The sequence below is a fragment of the Podarcis muralis genome, chromosome 14, assembly GCF_964188315.1.
Source record: "Podarcis muralis chromosome 14, rPodMur119.hap1.1, whole genome shotgun sequence".
Classification (NCBI taxonomy): Eukaryota; Metazoa; Chordata; class Lepidosauria; order Squamata; family Lacertidae; genus Podarcis; species Podarcis muralis.
Window position 1 is genome coordinate 14,628,545 of NC_135668.1, and position 23,225 is coordinate 14,651,769.

General features: G+C 45.8%; 1 protein-coding gene across 5 annotated transcripts in view; it reads left to right on the plus strand.

Annotated features, from left to right (window-relative positions):
• Positions 1–23,003, plus strand: part of PDE8A (phosphodiesterase 8A) — a 170,863-nt gene extending 147,860 nt beyond the window's left edge. For 4 of the 5 annotated variants that reach the window (XM_028705477.2, XM_077918831.1, XM_077918833.1 and 1 more), the window contains 11 exons: positions 460–537; positions 1,768–1,838; positions 3,241–3,405; positions 6,395–6,443; positions 7,711–7,846; positions 9,420–9,618; positions 12,935–13,152; positions 14,299–14,431; positions 18,788–18,955; positions 19,736–19,865; positions 20,577–23,003. In XM_028705477.2, the coding sequence (XP_028561310.2) occupies positions 460–537; positions 1,768–1,838; positions 3,241–3,405; positions 6,395–6,443; positions 7,711–7,846; positions 9,420–9,618; positions 12,935–13,152; positions 14,299–14,431; positions 18,788–18,955; positions 19,736–19,865; positions 20,577–20,683 (1,454 nt within the window). In that variant the 3' untranslated portion in view covers positions 20,684–23,003. Of the gene's footprint in view, positions 1–459; positions 538–1,767; positions 1,839–3,240; positions 3,406–6,394; positions 6,444–7,710; positions 7,847–9,419; positions 9,619–12,934; positions 13,153–14,298; positions 14,432–18,699; positions 18,956–19,735; positions 19,866–20,576 lie in introns of those variants that run through there. The other variant, XM_077918832.1, reaches the window with a different exon arrangement.
• The last annotated feature ends 222 nt before the right edge of the window (positions 23,004–23,225 follow it).

Sequence of the window (23,225 nt, forward strand, 5' to 3'; positions counted from 1 at the left end):
GAGGTTGCAGGGAAGCAGGCAGAGGGCCTTCTTGGTAGTGGCGCCCGTCCTGTGGAACACCTTCCCAGCAGATGCCAAGGAAATAAAGAACTATCTTACTTGTCTAGGGCAGAACAACAGGGGTGGAGACGCTCCTTCAGGTATACTGGGCCGAGGCCGTTTAGGGCTTTAAAGGTCAGCACCAACACTTTGAATTGTGCTCAGAAACGTACTGCTCTGGAACTCCTTGCAAAAGCAGCCCTTTTTAGGGAAGTTTTTAATGACTGATGTTTTAATGTATTTTTAATATTCTGTTGGAAGCCGCCCAGAGTGGCTGGGGAAACCCTGCCAGATGGGCAGGGTATAAATATTATCATCTTCATTATCATCATCATCATCATTATCATCATCAGAGAAGGCTCTCTCACCTTCCTAAATGGGGACGTCCTTTTTCACAGCTGCAATTTCTTGCCTCTACAGATATCCAGAGCTGCAGGCACAAAGACAGGCGGAAAGGCTCTTTAGATGTCAGATCGACCACTTCTCGGGGTAGTGATGGTATGTTACATGAGTCCATCTGTTTCCAATGTGCGGGGGGATCGTGCCGTTGCTTATGTAGCCAAAACTGAACCACCCCCCCATAGAAAGCCTCCCGGGGGCTTTTAAAATGCTGGCGGTCGGCAGCAAAGCCCTCCTGTCCCCGGAGCTTGCGGGGCGGGAGGTGGGGAGAAGGGCTTTTCTTCCCACCGCCAGCCTTCAGAACAGCCTTCTGAAGGCTGGCGGTGGGAAGAAAAGCCCTTGTCCCCCCCCCCCCAGCCTTCAGAAGAGGTCGGGGGACAGACTGTCCCCGGACCTGGTCTGAAGGCGGTTTCCATAGGAACGCATTGATTGATTTTCAATGCATTCCTATGGGAAACCGTGCTTCGCAAGACAAAAAACTCGCAAGAAGAAAAAACTCGCGGAACGAATTAATTTCGACTTGCGAGGTACCACTGTATAAAAATATTAAAAAGGGATTAAACTGTTTATGGAATGGAAACAACATTAGACCATATCTGTTAACATGCAGAAGGGGAAAAGCACAGTAAAGAGCCCTTTCCTTAAAAGCAGTCAGTTCCCCCAAAGCCTGCCAGAATAAAACAGTCTTCCGCCTGCTGGTGGAAGGACAACAAGGAGGGAGCCAGTCTGGCCTCTCTGAGAAGGGACTTCCGAAGTCTGGGAGGAGCCACTGAGAAGGCCCTCTCCCACATTCCCCTTAAATGTGCCTGTGAAGAGAGAAGGGTCTGGGCAGAATATGATCCTTCAGATATTTAAAATATTTAAAATATTTTTAATTGCTTTATGAATTTGGCACCTTTAAACCCAAAACAAACATTCTATTTGTGAGCTTCAAGTTCTCTCATTTCCCCCTTCTCACCTCATTTGTTCAGTTCATGTGAAACATGATTGTCTAATTTTGAAAAAATAATAATATATATGTGTTGAAGAAAATGGAAAAATTGGGTTATTATGAAATCTCAATGCAGCCTCTTTGAGGAAGGCAGTAAAACATACAAGCTTTTATGCTGTAGGTTGCTTGAATCTGTGTAAGATATCGGCACTCATTGCTGGGTGTGTGTGTGTGTGTGTGTGTTATGTACTTTATGTGCCTTTGATGCTAAATGTTAATATTGTTTCTATTGCATGTTTAAAATGTAAGCTGCTTTGGAGACCTTCTGGTTCAAAGAAGAAGCAGCATGTGATAGGTTAACATTGTCCACTAATTTTATTCCACTTTATTCTGCATAGGCAGTTCACAGAGAAGGCATTCCTCTATGGCCAGAATACATTCCATGACTATTGAAGCACCTATTACCAAGGTGAGACACGACCGTTTGAGTTTATTGAGATCCAATGGCTTCATTTCCCCCCAGGAATTTGCCTTTTCCCCTTACAAAACTACCATGCACCTACACAGGCCACCCACATATTACCATGGGTTTACATGGGGAAAATGTTCTGCTATATGCAGCCAAAGGCCACATAGAAGTAATAGGAAACCATGGTGTCCTGTCCTGGTCCAGACAATGAACCCATGTAGCATGATGGAGGAAGACAGGCCTGTAGTTGCAGCACCAAGGACAGCTCCAAATGAGCAACGTGCTCTGAGGGCTGGAGGTGAACTAAGGCCTTTTGAGCCTCTGTCTCCAAAACATCTCTCTTATGCTCTGTCCTCTTGGTTGGAGAACTGCAGGCTCAGGCCAACCCTTTGGCCTGAAAGTGGACATTTCTCCCTTATTCTCTAGCCTGGTGTGCTGCCTGCACCATTGGACCAGCGCCATAATGTAGGAGACACACAGTTCCTTAGACTCTGGGGAAGGGGGCTGTGGGCATACTTGGTGTTAGGAGACCCTGAACGTGGTCTTCAGTGGGCCACTGCCAGCCTTCAATGCACCCTGATAATCAGCACCAACCTCAGAGCCAAGTACCTCATCCAGATATTCAAAGAATGGCCTTGGAACTCCCCCTCCTTCTCCAGCTCCAAGACCAGGACCAGGACACATGGTTTTTCGCTACAGACAAGAGCAAGCCTACATGAGCCACACAGTCGTGTCTTCTATTACAAGTGCAAAATGAACTACTTTTGCAGTTATATTTTTTGTTACCACAAGTTAGTAAGAATTCAGTTTTCTGCTGTGCTGACCGCTAATATTTTCTGACCACAAGCAAGGACTTTGGCTGTAATATTTATACAAACAGGGATCAATGTGGTTAACTGGTTTAATGAGACAAGTCAGTTTCAAAAGCCAAAGTTTGAAGTTACGGCAAACAATCGTTAAGATGAAACACACTTTGTCTGAGTTTTGGCATAACGCTAAACTGCTGTTATTTAAAAATGGAAGGGAAAGCTTCTGATCTTGTGGGTGAATCAGAGGAGAGCAAAAAACACTTGAGATTGATTCAAATAACTAAACCAGCATGCCCCAATGTGATGACCTCAATATATTTTGGACTACCGCTCTCATAAACCCTGCCCATTGGCCATATTGACTGGGGCTGATGGGAGTTGTAGTCCAAAACATCTAGAGGGTTCCATTTTTGGGGGAAGGGATACTTGTCTAAACCATAGTTTAGCATTACGTCTCAATGAGGTCACTACAGCCAATATGGAGCTAGATGACCAATCGTCTCTGACTCTAACACAGCTTCCTATGTTCCTGTGCATTTGACAGTCAAATCTGACTTCTTGAATTGCTTGTTGAAATCTTTCCTTCAACCTAGGTAATAAATATTATCAATGCTGCACAAGAAAGTAGTCCCATGCCGGTTGCTGAAGCCTTAGATCGAGTTCTTGAGATCTTGAGGACCACTGAATTGTATTCTCCACAACTTGGGACGAAAGATGAAGACCCACATACGAGTGACCTTGTTGGAGGTTTGATGACAGTAAGTAGAATCTGCTTCTTGATTTAATGTTGTCTGAACCTTAAGTGAGCCAGTGTGGTGGGATATGGTATTTTTTTATTTTTTAAAAAACACTATATTATGGGGAACCCTGGGGTGCCTCAGAAATCCTTTGGAACTTCTTCAACAAAGACAGTCATGACAGATAAAATTCGTGGCAGATAAAAAACACATGACAGTGAGGCCCAACAATCCTGAAGAGCCTAACCAGGTTAACTGTCATGGCTTTCTCACAAGGAAACCTTGGGGAGGCGGCTTGGCGGGTCGTGGTTAGGGGAGATTACCCAGCAACCTCACAAAACTACAGTATCCAGGATTCTCTGGGGGAGGTAATGACAGTTAAGCTGGTGTGAAATGGGGTTTCAGTTTTTAATGCAGATGTATCCTTTATTGTTTGGTTGTTAGTAAAGGTAAAGGGCCCCCTGACCATTAGGTCCAGTTGTGGCCGATTCTGGGGTTGCGGCGCTCATCTCACTTTATTGGCCGAGGGAGCTGACATGCAGCTTCCGGGTCATGTGGCCAGCATGACTAAGCCGCTTCTGGTGAACCAGAGCAGCGCACGGAAATGCTGTTTACCTTCCCGCCAGAGCGGTACCTATTTATCTACTTGTACTTTGACATGCTTTCAAACTTCTAGGTTGGCAGGAGCTCACCCCGTGGTGGGGATTCGAACCACCGACCTTCTGATCAGCAAGTCCTAGGCTCTGTGCTTTAACCCACAGCGAATGAATAAATATTTTTTTAGCATGGGTTCTTTTCAAATGTGTCCACACGTAAGTTGGTGGGGTCCCGTTTCTGCATTAATCCATGATATTTTTGATATTATTTTTTAAAAAAAAACACATGCATGTAAAGTTGCATTTGAAGATTTGTTTTTGAACACATCTTCTCATAAAATACACATTCCTTAATGGATTTTCTATGGAAAAATGCATTTTAGAATGTGTTTTGATACGTTATTTGAGCTGAGGACTGTGTCCAAAGATTAGGGAAGTATGAAAGCCGGTGGGTAACAATGTCAAGCATGTCTACTCAGAAGTAAAACCTACTGAATTCAGTGGGGTTTTCTCCCAAGTAAGTGGGGCTGGGTTTGCAGCTTTGGTTCCAACCTGCACTGTCTTGGGGTGTTTGGGGTGTGTGCAAAGAATTAGGTCAGCTCACACCAAAATGCGCTAAGATTGAATTTCGCAAGCTTCTCTAGTGAAACAAGGGCTTCATAAGAGAGAGGACTGGCTTTCAGTGAATGAGGAGTGCATTCATGTTAAGCGTTTTAATGGATAAAAAGTGCTCAAGAAACTGTTTTTCATGGTGGTGGATCAAGTCTACCCCCCTTGTTGATTCTGGAAGGTGCACAAGAGCTTTGTTTTGCAGTCATGTGCTTTTGGAGGAAGTGTCAAGCAGCTGTTAAGAGCCAGGCAGCTGTCCCCTCTTAAGTCACAAAGCTCCAGACTAATTGATTTATTGTTCTTAAAATAGAAGCCAGATGCAGACACAGACCAGCTGCAGCTTCCTGCAGCTTGAGTGTATTACCTTTGCACTCAGCTTGAAGTCTGAAGGTTGGGTGCACTTGTTGTTAAGGTCCCTTTGAAATAGATGGGGCTTGTGTTAGTCACGACGCATATAAGCCCCAGTGATTTCAGTGGGCCTGGAGTGCAGAAGCAACTCACCTGGTGGGGTTCAAACCACAATGCTAGTTTCTAGGCTGCCTCATCCCTTGCCCAGTCCCGCTGTGCTGTCAGGAATTTCACACAAGGGACGAGCTCCTTGAGCCACAGTGTGACTCTGGGGAGAAGGTGTCATTTCAGTAAGCATGGCAGCGCTGCGGTTTAAACCACTGAGCCTCTTGGGCTTGCTGATCAGAAGGTCGGTGGTTCGAATCCCCGCCACGGGGTGAACTCCCATTGCTCTGTCCCAGCTCCTGCCAACCTAGCAGTTCGAAAGTACACCAGTGCAAGTAGATAAATAGGTACCACTGCGGCGGGAAGGTAAAACAGCATTTCCGTGCACTCTAGTTTCCGTCACAGTGTTCCGTTTCACCAGAAGTGGTTTAGCCCTTCTGGCCACATGACAAGGAAAGCTGTCTGTGGACGAACACTGGCTCCCTCGGTCTGAAAGCGAGATGAGTGCTGCAACCCCATAGTCGCCTTTGACTGGACTTAACCATCCTTGGGTCCTTTACCTTTACCTAAGCATGGCTAAGTCCATTTGCAGCTTTAAAGCTTAAATTCAACATTAGGGATGGAAGGATCTGACCATTTGGGTTCTCTTGGTTCCTCATTTTTCCCTGTCTTCAATTTAGTTCTCTACATTCCGCAGCCACTTTTTGAAAAAAATCCTCATGCCTTCAGCATTTTAGCACAAATTTCTCCTAATGGACACATTCTTGTATGCAGTTTTGACTAGTGTCTGCGTCTTTGCAAGCAATTTCTCCTAATGTAAAGCATTTTTGTATGTCTTTTTCTCTAATACGTTCATTTTTTATGCACACTTTCCCCTAATACATGCATTTTTCTAAACATTGTGTGGTTGGAGAACTCCCTTGCAAAATCTGGATAAGTCTGAATTTCGAAAGATGGCTGTGGTTCGGCTCTCATATTGTTTCAGAAAGTGCAGATCTCATAAGTTCAGCTTTAAATGCCAGCTATATCGAATTCCTCCCTCCCCAGCATCTTATATTGTACCCATAAATCAACTGATGATGAGCATACCTCTTTTAGGACCAGTGAAATATGGCCAATTCAGCCAGAATGACTGCTCCACTCCATGGGTTGCATCCGACAAAGGTTTACACAAAATAGCTCCATTAAAATTGAGGTCATGTCTACTTATTTCATTGGATCGACTCTGAGTAGGGCTAAGATGGAATATAACCTAGTACTCCAAGCACTTTCTTCCCCCTGTGCATCTGGAACAGTAAATTTATATATAATAATTCCCCCCCATCTGCTATTTTCAACTCTTTCTTAAATAGGATGGCCTACGAAGATTATCAGGGAATGAGTATATATTATCAGCAAAACGTAAGTCTTCTCATCGCAAAGTATACATTTTCTTTATCTGTTCTAGAATTGGTGACTTTTATAAAATGCATTTTATAAACTTTTATAAAATACAACCAAATATTATTTTAAACAAAGAATTTGTGTACAGTTTATTGTACAGTGGTACCTTGGGATGCGAACTGGATCCGTTCCAGAGCCCCGTTCACATCCTGAATGAAACGTAAGACACAACGGCGCATGCACGGATCGCGTTTTGCTGCTTCCGCGCATGCGCGTGACGTCATTTTGAGCGTCTGCGTGAGCGGCGAAACCCGGAAGTAACGCGCTCCGTTACTTCCGGGTTGCCGCGGAGCGGACCTGAAAGCACGCAACCTGAAGCACATTCAACTCGAGGTATGACTGTACAATTACTGTTATAACTAACAATTAGGGAAGCGGTTGCCCGCAATGAGCTTATTCCAGAAAGCCTGTGGACGCTTTATCAGTTAAATCTGTATTGGTTTTATTCATTCATTCATTACTTCTGAAGCACCTGTGCTGAGATTAAAAGTGATTTGCAGGCTCACAATCTGTAGGTAGGAGACAAAACTTAAAAGGCGCCCATTTTTGAGGGTTGCATAATCTCAGCCGTTTACAAAGTATACACCAGGGGCTGCCAACATGGTGCCCCTGAATGTTGTGGCTGCCTTGTAATCTTCCCCTGCTGCCCACATGGGCTCTGAGATCTCCACTCCCTTCGCCCTTCTCCCTCGAAAAATACATAGAGAAGGAAGTTGCAAGAGGGACACTCTTTCCCACTTCCTCTTTCAACTCTTATGTGATTTTTACCCAGACCCCTTGGAAAAGTGGGGTTTGTGCGCACTATCTGTTTCTGTCTCTTGGCGGGGTAGAAGGGATGGGGTTGCGGGGAGGAGGGAAATTCTCAGAGGGGGTGGAGCCCACGACACTCACTCCAAAAAACCAATTGTGCTCAGAGGTCCAGAAATAGTTGGCAGCCCCTGAAAACTGCAGTCCTGAGCTCTTCTGGCTGACAGACAGATACAGAGGTTGCTTCCTGTCAACTCTGTGGTCTGAAGACAGCCAGCAGTTGGAGGGTAGAGGGAACAGAGTTCCCTGCAGATGTGCCTTCTCTCTTTGATGGATGGGGTCAGGTTTGCCTTCCTCTTTCTCTCAGGGTTTTTTTAATTTATTTATAGGAAGTAGGAGGTGCAGCCTTTGATCCCCAGGCTGATGCCAGAGGCCAGGTCATGCTTTATAATTTCCACTGTCTTATTTTCTCCCGTAGAAACTCATCAAGTCCCAGGCAGTTTAATTTCGCCCATCTCCCTTAATGACATACCACCACGGATAGCAGAAGCAATGGAAAACGAGGAATACTGGGACTTCAACATCTTTGAATTGGAAGCAGCAACCCATAAAAGGTTTGTTGTCAAGCAAGTAAAACAAAGAGAACAGTGTTTCCCAAATGTGGGTCTCCGGCTGTTTTTGGACTACAACTTCCATCATCCCTAGCTGGCAGGACCAGTGGTCATGGATTGATGGGGATTGTAGTCCAAAAACAGCTGGGGACCCAAGTGTGGGAAACACTGTTCTAAACTGCGTTGCAGTCTGAAAATAAGTAATCTGGAACATAAAAAAGTGATGCTCGGTGTGACTTTTAAAACCCTGGCCAAGCTAGTCCCAAAGAAGTAAGGGGAGGACATTTGCTGTGCTGAGACCCTGTTTTTCCTCTGCTTCCCACCCAGAATAGACACTTCCTGCCTTGGCTTTATTTAATGTGCTAGAGACATGTTGTCAAAGGCTGAGGCTGCCCAAGATGCTTTGGTGCTTGGGGCAGAAATCCAAGCTGGCATCTCCCTAGTTCACCCTGGTGGCAGGAATACAACAATAAACTTTTTACGGTGTTTAAGATTTTCCACTTGAGGCAGGCAATCTCACTCTTCTTAATGGGAGCTCAGACCCAGCGCTATCTGATAGCATCCTATAGGCCAGATTTAGCCTGCAGGACCTTAGTAGTTAGTGCCTACCCTAAAGTTTCATTTATAAGCCCTTTGCCAGTCGTAGCGCAATGGAAGTTTCATTTCAAGATAGTTGCATTATTTTTGAGACTAAGACTGTATTCATGCAGCAACTTATTCCATTTCTCCAACACCTCCCTAACTGTTCATGTCTGCGTTATATTTCAGTTTTCACATGATGTAAAAGCCACTTCTGGAAAACTTGTGAAATGTAGTGCGTGTTTAGCGCTCATTTCCATATCACTGGATTCCAGAAAAAAACACAATCCATTTGTAGCCCCCTCAACCTAGAAAATCACAGGAGTAAAGTGATGAAATTTGGCGCATTATACCAGCATGTAGTTTTTTCCTGCTGTTTTCATGGAGGAACAGAAACACACATGTGCAGAAAGCTCAGGAGAATAGCGACATTGTCCAGTGACATCCATTGTTGTTTTGCAGCGCACCCACTGCTATCAGTGAAATTTAGTGCATCATGCTGGTACCTCATTCAAAAAGCTGCAGTTCCGCAACAGAACAGGTACTGCAATGGGTAAGGAATGTGAGAAAACAAGACGGAATCCCTAATATTACAGTCAGGAAAACTAAGACAGTATTCCCCACGTCTGAATAAAATGTACATGAACAGCAATATTTCTCTGGCTATTTCTGCCTTTAGACAACAGCTGGACAGAGGCTGCTCTCGTGTTCTGATTTCACTTCTCACAGCCTGAATACCAGCTGTTGGGGAATCACAAGTCGGAATCATGCTCTTTTGCTCAGATTCTGCTTTGAGGCTTCCCATAGGTGTCTCATTGGCCCCTTTGGGAACAGGATCCTTGAGAGTAGACAAGCCATTAGCCTGATCCTGCAGGGTTCTCTTGAAGTTACCATCCCCAGCTTTTACCATTCTGATCATGTTGACGGCGATTCTCCTTTCAGGGCAATTTCGTTGAACTTCTTTCTTTCTGTTTCTCTCCCCACCCCACCCCTTCAGGCCTTTAGTTTACCTTGGTCTCAAAATGTTTGCCCGCTTTCGGATCTGCGAGTTCCTCAATTGCTCAGAGTCGACCCTGCGATCATGGCTGCAAGTCATCGAAGCCAACTATCATTCGTCCAACTCCTACCACAACTCGACTCACTCTGCTGATGTGCTGCACGCCACGGCCTATTTCCTTTCCAAGGAAAGGGTTAAAGTAAGGACAGCTTCTCAGGAGAGAGGTGGAAGGAAGGGGGGGGACCAGTGGTGGCTGGTGCCTATGGGGCTGGTGGCGCGGAAGGCAGGCAACCCACCCATAGGCGGAGCCAGAGCTAACGACAGACAGAGGCAGAGCTATCTAATTCCAGTTTCCCCTCCATCACGACTTCCACAAAGGAAACCTTAAGGAGAAGGCAGCTGACAGGCAGAGCTACCCCCCTGGGCTGGATGTAAGTCAGAAGACAAGCAGGTGTGGGGAGCGGATTGAGGTTGGTGGGGCAGCACCCCACTTGCCCTGATGTGCCAGCCTTCACTGATAGGAAACCATCAGAAGCTGGAGTCCGGTGTAGGTCAACAATAAAGCATCCAATATCAGCGAAGTTAACTCCTTATTCAAAGAAACAAAACGGCTCAGTCCTGGTGGTCACAGCAACCCTTCCCAGTGGGTCTTGCCCCAATGAGGCAGTTGCGAGAACTGCCTACCCACTGCTCTCATAAGCCGCCTCCTTTCCCATGTCCTTCCTCAGCAACCTGAGGCTCCTTTGTCTTGTATCTTGTTGCTCTGCTCTCTTCGTTTTCTCTGCTCTGCACGTTCTGGGAGACCAGCAGGGAGGGGAACTGGTTGCAGCAAGAGGGGAAGACTCCCTGGACTCTTCAGCAGCCTGTCTTATCTCTGTCTCCTAGCCCCGCTCCTCACCTGCCTCTGAGTCTAGGCTGCCCTCTGCCACAGCCTCTTCCCGCTCACTAAACCCTGTTGCATCTTCAGCTTCCGACACCTCCTCTTCCCAGGCTGCTCCCTCTTCTCCCTCGGATCACGCATTGTGGTCCTACCACCAGTCCCCGAAGCCTTCTTCCCTGGGGGGGGGGGGTTCCCCAGCTAGTGCCTTCTTCCACTGCTCAGCACCCAACCAGTCCATTACAAGACCAGACCAGACCAGTTTGTCCACCTAACTCAGAATTGGCTGGTAGTGACTCTCTAGGGTCTTGGACTGAGAAGGGGCCTCCTCATCACCTGTTATTTGGTTCTTCTGATTGGAGATTTCAACTTTGACATGCAAAGCCCCAGTGTTGCATAATTCACATACATATGCACACATGCACACTAGACAGCTTGCATTCATAATAATAATAATAGTAATAATAATAATAATAATAATAATAATAATAATAATAATAATATTTTATATATATATATATCCCGCGAAGCCAGGCTCAGAGCGGCTAACAGCAATAAAAGTAACACAGCATTCTAAAATCAATATTCTAAAATCAATTCAAAATCAAATGGCAACCATGGCCTAGAGTTCTGTGAGGATCACCAAAGGAGGGGGTCAGATTGTGCCTTGGCCAAAGGCCTGGTGGAACAGCTCTGTCTTGCAGGCCCTGCGGAAAGATGTCAAGTCCCGCAGGGCCCTAGTCTCTTGTGACAGAGCATTCCACCAGATCGGGGCCACAGCCAAAAAAAGCCCTGGCTCTGGTTGAGGCCAGCCTAACCTCTCTGTGGCCCAGAACCTCCAAGATGTTTTTATTTGAAGACCGTAAGGTCCTCCATGGGACATACCAGGAGAGGTGGTCCTGTAGGTACATTGGTCCTAGGCCGTATAGGGCTTTAAAGGTTAAAACCAGCACCTTAAACGTGATCCTGTACTCCACCGGGAGCCAGTGCAGCTGGTATAGCACCGGGTGAATGTGATCCCGTGGCGAGGACCCTGTAAGGAGTCTTGCTGTGGCATTCTGCACCCGCTGGAGTTTCTGGGTCAGTCTCAAGGGCAGCCCCACATAGAGTAGTTACAATAATCAAGTCTGGAGGTCACTGTTGCGTGGATCACAGTGGCTAGGTCAGGGTGAGAGAGGTAAGGAGCCAACTGCTTAGCTTGGCGGAGATGAAAAAATGCTGCCTTTGTTATAGCTTTTGACATGGTTTTGACACTGTAAGAACACCAGAGGAGCATGTTGGAGGAGGCTATTGGCCCATCTAATCCAGCAATCTGTCCTCACAGCAACCACTAGGATGCCTATGGGAAACCTGCAAGCAGGACCTGGTCACATGAACACTCTCCCCTCTTTTGGTTTCCACCAACAGGCAGACAGAGGGACAGTGCCTCTGGCAGTGGAGGAAGAGCATAGCTATGCAGATAGGAGCCACAAACAGCCCTATCTTCCATCAATCTGTCCAAATCTCTTTTAATGCCATCCTAGCTCATGGGCAGGGATGCGGGTGGTGCTGTGGGTTAAACCACAAAGCCTAGGGCTTGCCGATCAGAAGTTCGACGGTTCGAATCAGAACGAATTAAGTAACCTGAGGTACCACTGTAGGTACCACTCCAGCTGGAAGGTAAACGGCGTTTCTGTGTGCTGCTCTGGTTCGCCAGAAGCGGCTCAGTCATGCTGGCCACATAACCCGGAAGCTGTACACCGGCTCCCTCGGCCAATAAAGCGAGATGAGCGCCACAACCCCAGAGTCGGCCACGACTGGACCTAATGGTCAAGGGTCCCTTTACCTTTTTAAAGAAAAGTGGGACATTCTGGGATCAAATCAGAAACTGGGACAGCTTCTATAAATCCTGGACTGTCCCTGGAAAATAGGGACAGGTGGAAGGTCTGAGAGCTACATTTCTCAGAGTGGTTTAGCAATCAGCCCCTCTTCCCAGGGAACTTTAGGAACCGTAGCTCTGTGAGGGCGGAAAGGGGTCTTCTGATAACTCTCAGCACCCTTAGCAAACTAAAGTTTCTAGGATTTTGGGGGGGGAAGCAATAACTAAATCTCTTCTAAACAGCCTTGTGTGGAAAGGCTAAGTCGGTTAGAAGTAAGCATTTCCATAGGCGCCGACTCCATGGGGCTTGAGGGGGCCCGAGCCCCCTCGAAAATTCGTTTGGGGGGGCTCCGCCCCCCCAATAATCTCCGGCGCCCCTCCAGCAGAGCGCCATCGCCGCCCCTCCCCCAGCCCAAAATACACAGGGAGGGGCGGGCTGCATGCCTCCTGCCCTCCCTCCCGAGCAAAAGCTCCACCCAATTTCCTTTGGAGCTGGTTAATAGGCGCAGCACGCTCTCCCCTATTCGCTCACGAGGAGGCAGCGCCACTTTATTTGCATATTCATGAGCTTATTTATTATTCATGAGCTTTCCCGGGCCCCCCCAATATTTTTTATAAGTCCGCGTCCCTGAGCATTTCCCCTACGACTTAGCTTTCTGCACGCTGGGAGAGTTTGACATAAAAGTGGACACATTCATTCTAGGTGCAGGATAAGCCCAGTGGTCTCTTGGGAACCTTACTAAACATCCTTTTCATCTTTGTCTCCCCCCCCCCCCACAGCAAACCTTGGATCCCATTGATGAAGTTGCTGCTCTGATTGCTGCCACTGTTCATGACGTGGACCATCCAGGCCGAACAAATTCCTTCCTGTGCAATGCAGGAAGTGAGCTGGCCATTTTGTACAACGACACAGCAGTGTTGGAGAGCCATCATGCCGCCTTGGCCTTCCAGATCACCACACGGGACGATAAATGCAATATTTTTAAAAACATGGAGAGGTGAGTTTTCAAAACGGGGGATCTGCCATGCTTAGGCTAGAGTCTCTACATACCTTGAAGTGATGTTTTCGAAAAGGAAACGGCAAGGCAACGCACCAGACAAAAACCGGCATTGGAGGGTGATAAACATATTGGAGATCTAGTAGGAAGGATTGGGAAACAGCTCCCTAAGATCTTATAAACCTAAGGGCTGATTCAGATGGTCTGGAAAAAGGACTTGGGTACAGACCTTTAGGGGCTATGCCACTCCCTAATGAAGGGGAGGATCACATATTTGAACTGCTGCCCAGTGAAAAACACTGCCACCCTTGCTTGCATGTGAAAGCTAGAACATCAGGAAAAGGGTTCTCCCCATGTGCTAACTTTCCACATGCAAGGAAATTTTGATATGGGGAGAGAGGCATTCACACATATTCCCCACCTGCATTCTGGAGTACAGTGGTACCTCGGGTTACATATGCTTCAGGTTACAGACGCTTCAGGTTACAGACTCCACTAAACCAGAAATAGTGCTTCAGGTTCAGAATTTTGCTTCAGGATGAGAACAGAAATCGTGCTCTGGCGGCGCGGCAGCAGCAGGAGGCCCCACTAGCTAAAGTGGTGCTTCAGGTTAAGAACAGTTTCAGGTTAAGTACGGACCTCCGGAACGAATTAAGTATTTAACCCGAGGTACCACTGTACTATAGCCTTGAGAAGTCTCCTTCATTGATAGCCTGCACATTTAAGCAGCAAAATTTAGTTTTAGATTTATCAACTTACTTTATAGTTTTCGAGTCATCCACTAAAATTCTAGTGGATGGATCAAAAGGGGTCAATTTCAGGAGCATTTGAATTTGAGTTACTGGTGCTGTTGTTCTGAGTCTTATTTTGGTTCTGTTGTTGAAATAGGGTTTGAAAATAAAAACTATCCGGAGAATTAGTTGGAATGCAGTTCCTTTTAAAGTCAAATCAGTTGGTTAAGTGGTTCAAAATGCAAAGGATTAACAGACTGACAATTTTTTAATTGGTTGACAGCTCTAGTAAACTATAAAGCTCTGCGTGTTGTTCGGATTGTTCCCAAGTTTCCAATCAGAAACCTTTTCAGTCAGAATCTAGACAAGATGGCCTTGAGCCCATGCATATCCCACACGTCCCTTCTTTACGCAGGAATGAATACCGAACCCTCCGGCAGGCCATTATCGACATGGTCCTGGCCACAGAAATGACCAAGCACTTTGAGCACGTCAACAAGTTTGTCAACAGCATCAACAAGCCGCTGGCAGCGCTTGAAGAGAACGGGGTAAGAGGCTCTCCGGGGAAGGCAAGGAGATGTGAAAGCTGCAAGTGGATGTTAATTTATTACTTAATTTGGGAGCTAATTGGCCTGCAAATTTCACGCTGCTTCCTGAGGAGCAGAATGACATCTAGGCAAATCCTTTCTCCTATACATCTTTCAGGATTTTCCATATTTCTAGCCAAGGAGCCAGTGTATTATTATTATTATTATTATTATTATTATTATTATTATTATTACTACTACTACTACTACAGTGGTACCTCGGGTTACATACGCTTCAGGTTACAGACTCCACTAACCCAGAAATAGTACCTCGGGTTAAGAACTTTGCTTCAGGATGAGAACAGAAATCGTGCAGCGGCGGTGCAGCTGCAGCAGGAGGCCCCATTAGCTAAAGTGGTGCTTCAGGTTAAGAACAGTTTCAGGTTAAGAACGGACCTCCAGAACGAATTAAGTACTTAACCCGAGGTACCACTGTATTATTATGCAAAACAAATGTTGTTTTTTAAGAGAGAGAGAGAGAGAGAGAGAGAGAGAGAAACTGGTACAGTTTCCAGGGGACTTTACTGCATCCTAGAATGAAGGTAGTTTGCGCCCCACTCAAAACCATGCCCACAGGGTTATGCCCCCACCATTGCTTCGCCCCTGTCCCACCCTTCTTGGCATGAGAGCAAAAGGACACTGCCGCTGAACGACCCATCTAGTCCAGCACCCTGAAAGGAGGTTTGTGAATGGCCCTTATCTAAATGGCCATGTATTAGCTTGTGGAAAGCTAGCCTGTTGGTAAGAGGAGATCTTTTCCCTAAGAAAGAAGGGGCTGCTGGGTGGCCCATCTGGTCTGGCGTCCTCTACTCCCAGGGGTCAGGCAGATGCCTAAGGTGCACGACTTGAGTGCAACAGCTTTTCCTCTCCTTGAGATTCCCAACAACTGGGATTCAGAGGCATACTCTGCCAGTGGAGATGGAGTATAGCCATTGTGGTTAGTAGGTAAAGGACCCAAGGATGGTTAAGTCCAGTCAAAGGCGACTATGGGGTTGTGGCGCTCATCTCGCTTTCAGGCCAAGGGAGACGGCGTTTGTTCACAGGCAGCTTTCTGGATCATGTGGCTAGCAGGACTAAACTGCTTCTGGCGCAACAGAACACTGTGATGGAAACTAGAGCACACAGAAACGCCATTTACTTTCCCGCCACAGTGGTACCTATTTATCTACTTGCACTGGTGTGCTTTCGAACTGCTAGGTTGGCAGGAGCTCGGACAGAGCAACGGGAGCTCACCCTGTTGTGGGAATTCGAACCGCTGACCTTCCGATCGGCAAGCCCAAGAGGCTTAGAGGTTTAGTCCACAGCTCCAGCGATGGCCTTATTCCTCCATGAATCTGCCTAACCCTCTTTTAAAGCCATCCAAGTCGGTGGCTACCAGTAATTTCATTGTTTTAACTAAGCACCCTATAAAGAAGTGCTTTATTTTATGTCCCCTGAATTTTCCAACATTCAGCTTCAGTGGACATCCCTGAATTCTAGTATCATGGGAGAGGGGGGGGAAACTTCTCTTCCTCCAGGGCCGTGAATAATTTTTGCACACTTCCATCATGTTGCCTCTTGTCCTTTAGAGAGAGCTGTAAGTTTCACCTTTCCTCCATATATAAAACTTTTTTTGTATGCACACATTTTAAAAGGGTAAGGGTACGAAGCAGCCTTTGGATAAGGGCAAATAGATCACATTTGCTGCTGGGTTTTTCATGCCTTTTTTTTTTTTTTTTAAAGTCTTATTTTCTTTTCTGTACAACATTCTCTTATAAGTGCCGTTTTAGGTCTCTCCTCGCTTTGCAGTTGCCCTTTTCATTTATTCACACCTCCATCTGTCTTCCTTGCAAAGCGGTTGAGAGGAAGAGTTTCGGGATTTTGAGAGCAGAGATTTGGCACCTCCCAACAAATAACTTGCCAGTTCCGATGGGTTGGTTTTGTTGTGGTTTGACAACTCACACACACAAACACCGTGCACCCGCCACCAAAGGAAAGCACTTTCTCCTTGCAGTTAAAAAGGACATCTATGCCACTAAAGGACGAAAAAGCTGGAAACTGAGGTCCCCGGCTACTCTGCTCATCCCTTAATGTGTTTACTTTTACATTGTGGGTTGGAGGCTTCCTCTGAGTCTGCTGTCCTTTGTACACAACTGTGCAGGAGGTGGCTGTTTTTAGCTTCTTCACAAAGGGCTCCTTTGAGCTTCCCTTGAAATCTTTCCATTCATTCAGCGAGAAGTTGGACCAGGCCCAAGTATTTTGAAGTCAGCGCAACGAGAACTGAAGCCCCAGCTCCTTTGGTCATCTCAGCAGTCGGCCCTTGATGAACAATGGGGGTCCCATTGAAGCGCCATTTGGAAACTTGATCAAATGGCGATGCCGCACAGAGGGCCAGACTCTGGACTCCAGGCTGAATGGCTGGGCTCTTCCACGCAGGATCAAAGCCTTTTTCGGTGGCTAAATTGGCCAAAAACAGCTGCCTTTCCTAATTCCATACTCATTGGCTTCATTTGAAATCACACTTTCCCCCCATCAGCTTTCATGGACAAGAGATGGGGTGAAAGCCATCCTTTAACCATTTGAATTTATGAAAGGGGAGGGAAAATATGGGGGGGGAAGTAGTTGACAAATGACGTTTGGATGATCGGGGGAGGGTAGATGTTTGATTGACAGTGATTGACATAACTCTTAGCATATGTTTTTACTTTTTTAATGTTTCAGGTAGTTGTTTTCTACTGACTATTTTATTATCTAAGCCACCATGAGTTTTATTACAATCAAAGGATGCAGGTGGCGCTGTGGTCTAAACCAGTGAGCCTCTTGGGCTTTCCGGTCAGAAGGTTGGCAGTTCAAATCCCCACAATGGGGTGAGCTCCCGTTGCTCTGTGCCAGCTCCTGCCAACCTAGCAGTTCAAAAGCACACCAGTGCAAGTAGATAAATAGGCACTGCAGCAGCGGGAAGGTAAATGGCGTTTCCGTACGCTCTGGTTTCCGCCATGGTGTTCCGTTGCACCAGAAGTGGTTCAGTCATGCTGGCCACATCACCCGGAAAGCTGTCTGTGGACAAACGCTGGCTCCCTCGGCCTGAAAGCGAGATGAGCGCCGCAACCCCATAGTCGCCTTTGACTGGACTTAACCGTCCTGGGGTCCTTTACTTTTTTACCTTTATTACAATCAAGCAGTATATCAAGCTTGTGAAATAAGTAAATTAAAACTAATAATAATAGTTTATATGCCACCCATCAGACTGGGTTGCCCCAGCCGCTCTGGGTGGCGTCCAACAAATTAAAACACAATACATCTGTCAGGGGCTCAGGAGCAGAGGCACAGAGGAGAGAGGAAATGGAGAGCGAAGGGGAAGAACCTGAGGGCAGCGGAGGGCAGAATGACAGTGACCCGAGAGATTCCATAAGCCTCTCCAGTGAATCAGAAGATTCCCAGAAGGGGGCGCCGATGGCCAGGGCAAGGGGGGTCCCAGGGGGGACACACCAGAAGCAGGGGGCCAGCGGAGACTCCCAAAGCAGTAGCTGGAAATCAGGACCAGCTTCTCCACCAGAGCGTATTGGGGGGGAAGAGCCCCATAGGTCAGAGTCAGCGTCTCCTCCGGCAAGCAGGGAGGAGGAGTCAGACCCAGCTAGCATCCCCGAAGAGGGAAGCAGCGACAGGAGCAGTATAACGGTCAGGAGGAAGGTGGCAGGCTGGGCGCGCGCGCCAAGTTCAAATGTACAGGCGCGCGGGACAGCAGAAAACCCGGATTGGGAACCAGGTCCTAAAGTCCGCCGGAGGGAGGGGGAAGACTCAGGGGACTCAGCATCAGAAGAGTCTAGGAAGGGCAAGACCTCGGCGGACAAGCGGACCCAGAGGAGGAGGGAGCAGAGGAAGAGGTGGAGCAAGGCTAGGGTCTTAAACTGGTGTCTGGGGGGAGGAGACTCAGACGGAGCTTCGGCGGTCTAGAGTTTAAGACGTAGAGCTGCGCGCCGTGGCTGTAAAAGAGAAACTGAACTTCAATAAAGACTATTTTATATGACAACGGACTGGCGTTGGTCCTCTGTGAGCTGGGACCTGAGGCAGCTCTGACAACATCAAACATTGAAAACTTCCCTGAAAGTTTCATGACGTCTTGAGCTTACTGTTCATGCAGGTTCCTTTCCTCTCCCCATCCCTCAATGCTCATGTGTGTGAAAGTGTGTTCATGCATCCGAAGCAAACTTTGATCCTTTAAAGCCGCTATGAATCTGTTCATGTTTAAGGTTCCCACAAGATTCTTTGTTTATACGTGATGCCTTTGAAGTTCCTGCACAGATGCTGATGGTACATTTTTGTCAACTTTTCGATAAGGGTGCAAACGGAGATAGCGATTCCATCAAAACCGTCCTCACGTCTCCCGAAAACCGGATCCTGATCAAGCGCATGCTAATTAAGTGTGCTGATGTTTCCAACCCATGTCGGCCCCTGGAGCAGTGTGTCGAGTGGGCAGGCCGCATCTCTGAGGAATATTTTGCACAGGTGGGTGAGATACGGCCAGCTGGAGAAATTTCAGCTGAGAAAAAGAGAGAGAGAGACAATTCAACAGTGCTTAGTTTGTTTTTGGTTGTTAGTTTGTTAATTTCAATATCGTTTTGTGGATTAGGAGTGCTGTAATGCTTTGTGAATTTTATAATAACTTTATAACACGGCTTTTCTTGTGGCTGTGCTGTTTAATCCATTTTTAAGTTGTTTGGTTAATAGTGCTCTATATAAGGTGGTTGTTTTATGGATGATTTGTTAATTGTTTTATATAATTTGTGTTGCAGTTGTGATGTTCTACTCTGTTATTATTTATTGTATGAAAGCCTCTTTGTGACACGTGTGAATGGCATAGAAATTGAATGAATGAATGAATGAATGAATGTTGATACACAATACATGATTTTCATAGGAGATTAAGGGTATGTGGAGGTGGAGGTGTCTTTCTCCCCCTTCATTTCTGACCCTAGCTCAGTATAATATCCTCCTTGTTCTGAAATCACCCCCAAATGAAAGCAGTCAACCTACGTGTACTCTCAGACCAGGTCACAACCACAACCCGTTTTAAGATTATGCAACTTTCTAAGATTATGCAATAATCTTGATTTTTCATATGCTTCGGTATACCCCTTCAGGTGCTGATTTCTTTAGCCAAGAGAACATCTTATAAATGCTCAAATAAACAAATAAATAAATAATAAAAAGTTGAGAGCTCATTAACAATAACAGACAAAACAGTCATAACAATGGGTTTCTTTTTTGGGGGGGGGTGTTTTTCAGACAGATGACGAGAAAAGACAAGGGTTGCCTGTTGTGATGCCTGTTTTTGACCGGAATACTTGTAGCATCCCCAAATCTCAAATATCCTTCATTGATTATTTCATCACCGACATGTTTGACGCTTGGGATGGTAAGTAACCTCTTATCCTCTTTTTTTTAAAAAAAAGATATTTATTAAAGTTTTCAAAATGTTACAAAAAGAAAAAAGAAAAAGAAAAAATACAAAGTAAAAACAGTTAAAAACAATTCAATCTTTCCGTATCTTATCTTTCATTTGCTTGTTCCCCAGACCTCCTCACACCTCCCTTTTTTGTATTCCAATTAGTTGGTTCAGCAAATCCTTTCCCTCTTTGTTTTTATCCTAATCTTTAATCTTAATATATTATAACTTTAGATTATCACCTGTTAACAATCCATTTTTGCACATCTTTATAACATTACTGCTGAAAACCACTTAACTTCAATCCAACGTCATTCTAACATTCATTAATTTTGCAGTATTTCTGTAGATAGTCTTTAAATTTCTTCCAATCTTCTTCCACCGACTCTTCTCCCTGGTCTCGGATTCTGCCGGTTATTTCCGCCAGTTCCATATAGTCCATCACCTTCATCTGCCATTCTTCCAGGGTGGGGTAACCTCTTATCCTCTTGACAGCTGCTCAGTAGGCAATCCAGAATACTATTAAGATTTGCTTAGAATAACAAGACTGTGTTGAAAACCTGCAAATTAATTGAACCCAAAGAACAGGCCTCTAGCATGCAATGTTCAGAGCCACTGGACACCTTCCCCATCTGTCTTATTCCGCAGGAACGTAAGCACTTTGTTTCCTTTCTCCTCCAGCCTTTGCAGATCTTCCAAATCTGATGCAGCATCTAGACAACAACTTCAAATACTGGAAGGGGCTGGATGACAGGAAGCTACGGACCCTCCGACCGCCCCCCGAATAGCAACCGGGCCTCTTGGTGGTGTGAACATTGCCCATCCGGAGGCGTTCCTACAAACTTGCATTTGAGAATGCTTTTTCGGATTTGTTTTGGTCTCTTCAGTATTACAGCAAGGCCTTCCTGTACACAGCTTCGGAGAACTTGAGCGTTCTAAGAATGTCTTGAGGTCAGCAGTGGACTCTTGGCAACCTCCCACCTAGGGACTCTGTGTTGAGTGAGCCTTTCACGTTGAATTACACTGGACTGCTGCGATGTCTGTACTGAAGAGGGTTTGAAAGCGAACCTTTTTTTGGTTTTGTCTCACATTTTTGGCATTCTCTTCATGCCAGATTTCCAAAGCTTGAAGATAGCCTCCTCCTCATAAAAGAGACAATTTTAACACATTAATCGGATCTACAAGTGAAGGCGAATGTCTCCATCGGTGGTAATGTCTCAACAGTTATGAGGATACTTTTTAATGAGCACTTAAAGGAAGAAAAAAAAACCAGTTACATTGAACAATATTTGACATGCAAACCCTTTATGAAGGATTTTGGGAGGGGGGGAAACTTCTGAGAAATGGACATAGCTCTATTTTTTCGCATTGCAGAAGGCGCAATCATTCACTTCTGAGCACTACTGAGAGCCAGGTCTCTTTAAAATGAGTTTAGTAGCAAATGTAAACAAACGAACCCACCCAACCTGCAAATCTTTTGAAGCTGATCGTTAGACATCTTTGATTAAAATATGTTTTATTTATTTTGTTAGATGTTCAATATTTTCTATGAATTTATAAAGACTTTAAAAGCCAAAGCCAACTTTAGATGCATTACAGATTTACATGATTCATACTCGTTACGCATTTTATTTTCATAATGCAAAACGCCGTACAATGTGGATACATTTTTATTGCACTGTAAGGATAGATGTGTATGTTGAAATATTGTTCAATTTTATGTTAATTAAAATAAGTTTTTATCAAAGGTCTCATTGGAGAGCCGTCAAGCGAAATGACATGGGTCATATAACTTGTACTGTGACCATAGCTGGAACTCCCCAACACTGGAGTTGGGACAGTGATCCTCAAAGCCCTGGTTTAGTAGTAAAACCAAAAGCAACAGACTCAAAGTGCCCCCATCGTTCAGCCCAGACACTGAGGTCCAGCTCTGAGGGCCTTCTGGCGGTTTCCTCCCTGCGAGAAGTGAGGTTACAGGGAACCAGGCAAAGGGCCTTCTCGGTGGTGGCGCCCGCCCTGTGGAATTCCCTCCCACCAGATGTCAAGGAAATAAACAACTATCTGACTTTTGGAAGACATCTGAAGGCAGCCCTGTTTAGGGAAGTTTTTAATGTTTTAACACCCAGACATCGTGTTTTTTATATTCTATTGGGAGCCGCCCAGAGTGGCTGGGGGAACCCAGCCAGATGGGTGGGGTATAAATGATAAATTATTATTATTATAGGTCAAACCCTGTTATCTCCAGGTGTTCTGAACCCCTGGTCTACCTGGCAGCAAGTCAGTATGCCTGGTTCAAAGTTTGAGGGTCGATCCGCACAAGTGAAGTCCAAAACCCAACGCCTGTGAGGGTCAGGAAAGGAGGTTCAGGGCCAATCCAAGTAGCAAAGTCCAGCAGTCAGGATACAATCCAAAGTCAAACCCAAAGCACAGCCCCGGGGAGGTCCAGGGACGTCCAAGTCAAGGCCTATCAACATGGGCAGTTGAGCAGACACAATGCCTCAGCTCTGCTGCCTTTTCTACTTTGCATTCTGATTGCAGCATCTGGGCTTGAGGAGACATCATCATCATCATCAAATCTTTTATTGGCATTACATACAAACATCCAAAACAAATCAGTACAGAATTTCCACTTCCCCAGTGGTACAAAACATTTGCTAAAAGAAAGGAGGCAGAGCAGTCTATCGTCACATCTCTTGGTCTCCAGGGAGATCAGACGTCTGCAGTGTATTTCGACGACGAAAAACCAAATAGAGATATTTAGCCACTAACTTGGTGGGCTCCTGATCATTCCCCAGTAATAGAAAATGTATGACCTCCGACTCTGGTTTCCATTTGGGGATAGAGTTGATCTAGAAATTGCTGGCAGAGATCAGCATATAGTTTACAATTGAGAACCATATGTGGTTTCCACCAGGTGGTCTTCACATGGGCAAGTTCTTTCTCCTTCCACCCTGCCGGAGAACCTTCCCCAAAGGAGGTTTGATGGATTTGAATTAAACCTGGCCAGCGACAATGCCCTTCTTTCTTGAGGGTTAAGCAGAAATTCAAGGTAATTGTGGTTAGTTTCATGTGCCCAAGAAAGTTGGAAATAAAGAGGGGAACATGTTTTCTCTGCTGCTACTGTTAGTTCTCGGCGTTCAATATCCCACAACCTAGTTTTTATTATAGCCTTGACAGATGGTAGGGACATCGATGGCAAAAGTTCCACTGACAGCCCAAGTTGCTGTACCTTCTTGTTAAACTGTTGTGGAGGAGACATGTGACCTTCTCCTGTTTTGAGCCTATTCTAGCTGAGGAATCACAGAGCTAGTGATTCCCACCTGGCCAGCT